Below are 9,046 nucleotides of genomic sequence, written 5' to 3' on the forward strand. Positions count from 1 at the left end.
ATCTTTGGAATTATCTTGTTTTTATTACTACATCCTATTTTAGTATTTTTTATATCCTTTACCTATATAATTTGAAAAACATATTGGAGAGCTATGCTACATAGCTTTCAATATACTTATCTTAGATATTTTTTTTTGAAGTAGTAAGAAACAGTCTGTTCATTTATAACATAAATGATAAAAAATAACAAGGCAAATCATTATTATCGACATAGGCATAGATATCCATATATTCAATTCTGTGTTCTCTAATTCGTCTTTTCACGATGGGCAGTGTTGGGCGAGTAGAGGCATTCGCGATAGTATAGAGGGCCTAAATGTCTGTGTTCGGCCATCATTAGCAAAAATATTATTTACTTACTTACAGAATGGGTAATTTTGCCCATAAAATATTTATAGAACAGCAAATAATAAGAAACGGAAACTATAGTATTAACTGTCAAATTGAACCCAAAAAGCAATTGATAAAGTACAAAATATTTTCAAATACTGCCCCCGTTTCGGATAAAATGCCCATTGGTCACCGCGTCAAGTTTCAGGGTTTATTTATAAACTGAAGCATGCGCGTACGCATCGTGCTCTATTCAGTTGACAGCCGGGATTATTACGGGAACTATTGTGCTTATATTCCCTTTTTTATCCGTTTTATCAGTTATTACTGACCTGTAATACATAAAAGCTTAGTTTGATATAGCAGGTAAGTGTGTTTGAAAATTATTAATATTAATATAAGTAGGTATCGTCGTAGAAATAGAGGAATGTATTTCGTACGCGAAAATTAATTATATAGAGCTACTAGCGGTCCGCCCCGGCTTCGCCCGTGGTACCTACATGTTTAAACTATCCTATCTCTCAAGTTGGATCAAACTGCACATGGTGTGCGAATTTTATTATAATCGGTTAAGTTGTTTAGGAGTCCATTGAGGACAAACATTGTGACACGAGATTTATATACATATATTAAGATATGTATAGGTATAGGATGAAGCATTGTCAAAAATTTTATCGATGTCTAATTTTATAGATTGTTTTTATTTTTATTTTTTTTCAATTGAAATTGAAACCTCAGAACAATTTTTAGCACAGAATATTTGCAGTTAATTTGATTCAGGCGTTTTTATTTACATCGTGATAATTATTAAAGTCTACATGCGTGTACGTGCAGTTTAACGCACGTTTAACGTAATTACAGTCAATCAAATGTATTGAAAATATAATGAAGGAAAATTAATTGACAATTATTTCTTAACACCGTATCCAGCCATGCCAGAAATCGGCTGCTGCGCAATCTGCCTAGAACCCACAGAGCATAAATGCTCCAACTGCCAAGCCGTCCACTACTGTTCCCGGGATCACCAGAAGCAAGACTGGAAGGTGCACAAGCACCGCTGCACCCCCGCGAGGGTGCGGGAGGACCCCAAGTATGGGAGGTACTTAGAAGCCACCAAGAATATTAAAGAAGGAGATATTATACTGAGTGAGGCGCCTTTGATCACGGGTCCAGCGCAGGTTTGTGATATTTTTGAGCAATTTGTTTCAAAATACATTTGTTTAATAATTACATAATACATTACAGTCGAACACGTTAATTACTCATATTAATTTTCATATTTTTAACGATCTCTTTCAATGTCTTATTGTCTGATTATTGTTACAGGTTACGCCACCAGTTTGTCTCGGCTGCTACAAACTTCTGGAAAAGGAAAAAGCCGTGTCTTGTGAAAGGTGCGGTTGGCCGTTCTGTAGCAAAGAGTGTACTCAAAAAGACGTGCATGAACCAGAATGCTATTTCACACAAAATAGAGGAGAGAAGGTAGAGTATTTTCCTAGTCTATATATTTATCTAACTATAGAAGTTTTACTACCATTGCAGCTGAAATAAAGATATGAACAGATAAGATTTTTCAAAGTTTAACTATTATTTCTCGACATTAATAACATTCAGTTGTGTCATGGAAAAACCCGTAACGTCATGGAGTAAGGTGACGATTTTGGTATCTTTGAATCTTGCCAAAGAAGTTTCACATCTGACACGTGTGCCCGAGCACACACTCTCTGTGTTAATTGTTTTCTTCACCGGTGATAAATAAAAAACACAATTGAATAAATAAATATTTATTTATCATTCCTCATTCACATTCTTCAGGTAACAATATCGACATACGGCACACCCCACCCGAACTACCAATGCATCACGGTACTCCGCTGCCTGTACCAGCGGGACCACAACCAGAAGCTCTGGAGCAAGCTGCAGGCGCTGCAGTCCCATTGTGAGGAGAGACGGGATACGGACAAGTGGAATAATGATAGGAAGATGATTCTGGAGTTCATTTGGAAGTTCTTTAAGCTGGAGACGGTGTTCAGTGAGGAGGAAATTATGAAGTGCTGTGGGGTTGTACAGGTATACATATATATATATCGTACAGATTGACTCTCTGCGTAATATTATGTACCAAAACAATATTTGTAATTTTGGGCAAAAAGTTTACATCTTCATGGATCTTATTTTAATTATTTCCTGATGCTGACATTGCATCGAAACTAATCGTAATTTTTTATCAATAGCTGAACGACGCAACTTCATCTGCTTTATTATTTTTTCTCGCTTTTGCAACATTTTTAATGTCCGGGAGGATAAAATACCAATTGCGTTGTTTAAAATGAGTTTATTTTATTCATATCAGCAACAATCACCTTAATATTATACTATCTAAATCTCCTGTCACAATGTTTGTCCTCAATGGACTAAACCACTTAACCGATTATAATAAAATTCAGTTCGATCCAACTTGAGAGATAGGATAGTTTAAACATGTAGGTATCACGGGCGAAGCTGGGGCGGACCGCTAGTATAATATATAAAAATGAACCCGTTTTGCTAAGTCACGGCATCACGCGTGAACGGGTGGACCGATTTCGATAATTCTTTTTTTAATTATATTCCTTGAAGTACGAGGATGGTTCTTATGTAGAGAAAACGTAAATATGTACCAAGGGCGAAGCCGGGGCGGACGGCTAGTAACCTCATAAAAACATTTGAAATGCTCATATTTGTTTTCAGATAAATGGTCACGAAGTGCCTCTCCTAGAGCCGGAATACGTGGCGGTCTTTGACAGAATTTCAATGGTAGAGCACAACTGTCGCGCAAATTGCAATAAGAGCTTCACGTCTAATGGAGATATTGTAAGTTATTACTATTCAATACAGTTTTAATATTATTTATTCTTGTATAAGATTCAACATTAATATCATTTCCAACACTTAGGTATTTGATACATAATGATGTACGATATGCTTACGTATTTTCTTTTTATAAAGAAAATTATACGTGGATACATTTACAAATCGATTCAAACAATGATTATTTTGACCACGTTTTCTAGATCCTATGCGCGGGTTCGAACATCCCCGCTGGGTCCCACATCACCGTCTGCTACACGGACCCGCTGTGGGGCACGGAGGCGCGCCGCCACCACCTCGCTGACAGCAAGTTCTTCGAGTGCACGTGTGAACGGTGCTCTGATGTCACCGAGTTCGGGACCATGTATAGTGCTGTTAAGTGTAAGAAGAAGTGAGTTTTCCGGATTAGTCATATTATTGCTATAAAAAACGTAATGTTTGTTTTTCGTTTACTATAAAAAGAGTTGCGTTTGTCTATTTAACAGATATGTATCTATTGAGTTACTTTTAGTACTCCTAGGATTCAGGATTCAGAAAAAAAATATTTTTATTAGCACAAAGTTACTCATAAATCCATAAAATATAGTTATTTCATAATAAATAATTAACTCTTTACATAACATCACATAAATCTTCAAAAAATATCATCAAACAAAATTATCCTATCAAATAATGCGTGCATTTCCAGGGATTGCAGAGGCTACCTCCTCCCACAGACATTCATCCTCCCCATCTTGCACAAAACAATATCTCCGGACCCAAAAACCCGCGGCTTAGACAACAAATTCTGGAAGTGTTCCACCTGTGATGACGCAGTGTCTGATGCCATCATACAGCAGCTGTTACAGGATATCGGCAAAGAGTTGAGCGCTATGCCCAAAGGAGACCCGGATGCTTGTGAAAAGTACGTTTGTACTGTTTGTACTATTATATAACTTACTTAATCTACTTGTAAATTTGTATATTTTACAAGGAGATTGAGTTGTTTTTATAGTGAGTAAATTAGTGAAATGCTGGGTGTCACATGATAATATGTTTACATAATATATGTCACATGTTACACTGATTATCTCAACGGCCAGATAATAATTGAAGATCTGTTTCGCAGGACACAAGCAATGATTCTTGTTTTTTAAGTGAAGCTTCTTTACGCGCGCTGAGAATAAAATTTTAAGGTCGCATCATGGCAATACCGTCAAGGCCAAGGGGAGTGGGGACGCATTTGATATCTTAGAATCTTGCCATAGAAGTTTAACTTCTGACACGTGTGCTCGTCACGCACGTTTTTTTTCTTTGTCTCTTATTATTTCTGTTTCAGTTATAACATTTTCAACCAAATTAAAGTGTTATTCATGAATATTGTTAATGAACGATATTGAGGATAGATATGACGTCTCATTTCATATATTCGTCATATTTTCAGTTATTATGGTCAACCATGAAATTACCGTATGCCCTACGAAATAATGCCCTTCCCAGATCTGTCATAAAAATAAACATGAAATATCTTCCAGGTTCATAAGCCACTGCAGCAGCTACTTACACGCGTCGCACTACTACATGACGGACGTGGGGCTGGCGCTGGCGCAGCTCGTGGGGCAGCAGGACGAGACGGGGCTCGCGGGGGTGACGGAAGATCGGCTGCTGCTGAAGACGCAGCTGTGCCAGAAGATCACCAATTTGTTGGAGATATTGGCACCAGGTAAGTGTAGTTTTTAATAAGTAGATACATACGTAGAAAACAAAAACTTACCACTTGGCATTAGAAATAATTTCATTTCTGGTTTATTTTCTGGTCTGATTTTCTTTTCATTTCAAATTAAAAGCTCCACTAAGCTCTTAGGTTTCGTTTAATTTATAGACAACAAACAACCTGTGTTAAGACAGTTAAGATTCAATATTTAAGAAAAATTTATTAGGTATTTAGCATAGCAGCTGATACAAAATCAATTTGTTCATTTTTTGGCCCCTGAATAAGGTGTGTGGTCAACTAAGATGGTCAACGTACAAATATTTATATTTTAACAAGGTAGACGATGTCTAGTTTTGTTATTTTAATTACTTTATTTAATATCTATAATGTATGAATTCCAGCTGAAACCCGCTTACGAGGCACCTTGCTGTTCGAGCTGCATGCGGCGGTCGCGGAGACGGGCCGCAGGAAGTCGCTCGAAGACGGGCCGTTGGTCATGCTGGGTTATGTTTCGGTATGTTTTTCCGTTTGCTGAATATTAAGGCAAATTTTTTATCTGAACTGAAAATCTCATACATTATCTTAACCTGTATAATATTTAATACCTATTAATATCTACTATTTACTTAAGTTATTTACGTTCAACTTATGGTGCACAATAAAAGAACATCTACATCAAAACTGCTATTCATCATCCCATAAACAAAGTCGCTTCCTACTATCTCTCTGACCCTATGTTTGCTTACATCTATAAAACGTTAAAGTTTATGATGTGGTTTTTTTATTAGATAGAGTGGTTCGAGATTAAAGTATAAATATATCATATGTGAAGTTTTAACAACGCGGGTGGAGCTGCAGGTGGAAAGCAAGTACAATACAGAGACGTTGACTCCCAATGCACAATTCCACTACATCATCTATTTTCTTTAGGAATCACGCAAAATCCTGGCTGAGTCAGCGAACCTTCTTCGTCACGAGCCTCCAGAACTACCCGAAGGTCAGGTAGCCCGGCAGGCCAGGATCAACCTTATACAAATGGACGAGCTCATCAAGAATCTGTCAAATGCTTTACCATCACCCCTTTAAATTGTGGATAGTTGAATAAATTATATGAAATAAGATGTGTGTATTATTTGTTGGAGTTGACATTATTCTACTTATAAGAATGAAATAAATTAGTAATGAAAATTCGTTATTTTGGAAAAAACAAAAGATATCTATTGTGTAGTCTTATGCACGTACATAATGTGTATTTATACAGTTAACGTAGATAGGTACTCAATACCTAGGCCAACAATAATTTTCGTATAAATTGTGTGTTTTCATCAAAACGTATTATAATAATCCCTATAAAGCCCACACATTAACTCATCTTTATCATAAAATTAGGCTATTTTAAAAATAATCTGGGCTCTCCGCTAGACACAATGCAAATACTCAGAGTTATCTCTTTTTACGTAAGATAAGCTTGAAACACTCACAATTCACATGTAAATAAAATAATGTAATAACACGTTAAATGGTACATATTATATAATACTGTGAAATACTTGTGGTGTATTTAAGTAGATATATAATAAGACCAAAATGTTGAATTCGACCGGCACGAGTTCATTTTTTTATGCTTACCAAAAACACACGTAGACAGAACTTCCAACATTGGGGAAAATATATAAAAAATAATTCCAAAAAGGTATCTACAATAAACTTAAATAACTATAACAAGACAGATGGAGCGTTGCCGAACTAAACCGAATGATTTATCGTCATTTTCAATAAAGCTATGTGTGCTGTCATTTCGCCGCTGCACTGTACGTACACGGTGCTTCTGTGTGCGTGTAATGTTACCAGATATTGAAAAATTTCCCAAATTTTTCCCCGACTACGGAAAAAAGAGGGTTATGTTTTTCGTGTTTATGTATGTATGTATAATATTTCTTTGACACGCCCTGCAGTATAAACCGTTGGACCGATTTTGAGTTGTGAGGTTTCATTGCAATCATCTGAATTATTATGTTAGTGGCGGTAGTGACGTAGGCTAAGTATATACATAAATTAGCAGTCAAGTTTTAATTTTTATTTTAATATTATTTCGGGTTTGTTGATATAATGATTTGTTGTATATGTTTTTTTTATAACATTGTAAAAATTCTTTTATTATATAAAGTACCTGCCTACTAAAGTTATATATGGACTAAATAATTGTATTCAATTTTTAATTAAATAAATTACATAAAAAAATGTGTGCGTGTACTAGTGTACACACGTAAGAAGTAAAACTTCTTTATGACCTTATTTTTCAAAAAATAATTTGCAACTTTACAGAAATACGTCAAATCACGCGTGGTAGGGACAAGAAAAAGATGGCACGTAACGAAACAACGAAAAAATGTTACACTAATTTTTTTCCATACCCGATAAAGAAGTTTCACTTCAAAAATTTTCAATATTAACTATAATAATTATATTATTTTTTATTTTTCAAAATATATGAATGCAAATAGCGGTAGTTTTTAGTCAAGAATACGGGACATTTTATTTTCATCATATCCATCATGGAGTTCACATAAATTAAATCGCTAGCGAAACGACTATGGCGTTTTTAAGCTTTATAAAAGTAACAAAATAATGTATTATGCTTATTAAAATAATCTAATAATGATCATGAACCTTTAGTGCACCTTACAAATAATCACATTCACGATCGAAAAATCCAACAGCATTACCCTGAAGATCTTTTAACCGTTTTACCGTTTTACCAATAAAAATGGCAAATTCATTTTCAAAATACTGGCAACATACGTTGAAGTTTTGTATTCCTTCATATCTGTAAAATTATTATTCGTATAAAGAAATAAATCAGCCAAATAATCTACAGAAAACCTGTGAAACGATGTTTTATCTTTTTTTTTGTTTTCGGGAACAAATTTTACAGCGTTTTATTATCACAAGACAGCATTTTTTACTAAAATTGCAAACCCTTTTTGACGTATTGCATGACACTATATGCGATAAAGCACTGGAGCAGCGACGTATTTGCTTTTGATTTCGTATTTTCTTTGACAAGGGCGACGGACGATTGACATGCTCTATCTGCATTTTATTTTGTAATCGACTATAACAATTGTGGTTCGAACGATGTCAGGTGGATGTCAGCATAATAAAGAACAGTCAACAGACCCAGTAAAATCTGCTCCTATTTCCATGACAAAAAAATAATTATCTATGCACATCAAAATTTGATGTTGTATATGTGACCACGCTGCTTAAAAAATAAAAAACAACTACTTACTTTTAATTAGTCATAATACTATTATGTTTAATAATAAAAAATCATACTTAATTCATACTTAATAACGTCTGCAAGAAGTTAGATCTCGTATTACACGATGACCACTTAAACAAATTTTAGCTAATTCATATTATTATGTATCTATAGCAACAGAGAAAACAATACAAGTAAAACCGCAGTAACAATTATTAATATCGTTAATCAAACAAGAAAACACCGACATGCGTACTGTATCACTTATTGGGTCGGTATTGGTTCTCGGAAACTCGCGTCCACTATGACAAGTAACTGTTACTTCATGTAAAAAAGGATAACTTATTTATTGATAATAATCTCGAAAGATTCCGCTGTTTTGTCGAGCATTGCTTGCACGCAGTGTGGTGCAATGGTATAAGTTTATTTGTAGCGTAAAAGATGCTGATTTAAATTTCGATAAAGTTCGTAAATGATTTGTTACTCTAAATATTTTTTTCTTGTGAACTTATTTACTTTTCATTTAATTTCTTATAATTTTGAGGAATTTCCTTTCAAAAGACAGAGAGTCATTACTGCATTTAATATACCTAAACTTTTTATTTTATCATACATATGTTGTAATATTTATACAGTATTTTAAAAGTCACCTTAATTATTGATATTCTAGTAAGTATAAGAAGTAAATTGAAGTCAGCAATTACAGTAGGTACCTTTCTAATAGGAGTGGCAAAACATTGTACTTTCAAGTTCAACCAGATAAAAAAATATGCAAAATATAAAAAAAAAATATCTTCAACAGAACTGGACAAAAAAGAAATTCTATATCTCGTTAATTAATAATTCATTAATATTATGAATATTGAAGATAATGATTTTAATTACAGCGCCATCTATTGTTAAAAAG

The 9,046-nt window shown here is 34.4% G+C and overlaps 1 protein-coding gene across 1 annotated transcript; it reads left to right on the plus strand.

The window, feature by feature from the left end:
- Window positions 1–591: 591 nt before the first annotated feature.
- Window positions 592–5,993, plus strand: LOC149480794 (SET domain-containing protein SmydA-8-like). Its single transcript, XM_089705812.1, has 10 exons — window positions 592–697; window positions 1,262–1,509; window positions 1,658–1,813; window positions 2,147–2,401; window positions 3,062–3,184; window positions 3,385–3,572; window positions 3,870–4,085; window positions 4,696–4,883; window positions 5,276–5,388; window positions 5,805–5,993. The coding sequence occupies exons 2-10, from the start codon at window positions 1,264–1,266 to the stop codon at window positions 5,958–5,960; spliced, it is 1,641 nt and encodes a 546-aa protein (XP_089561938.1). The 5' UTR covers window positions 592–697; window positions 1,262–1,263; the 3' UTR covers window positions 5,961–5,993.
- Window positions 5,994–9,046: the final 3,053 nt, after the last annotated feature.

Source organism: Colias philodice, chromosome 17 (genome assembly GCF_061535455.1).
Source record: "Colias philodice isolate Cphi_HAF_F1 chromosome 17, ilColPhil1 Martin Lab GWU primary, whole genome shotgun sequence".
In the NCBI taxonomy this organism is placed as follows: Eukaryota; Metazoa; Arthropoda; class Insecta; order Lepidoptera; family Pieridae; genus Colias; species Colias philodice.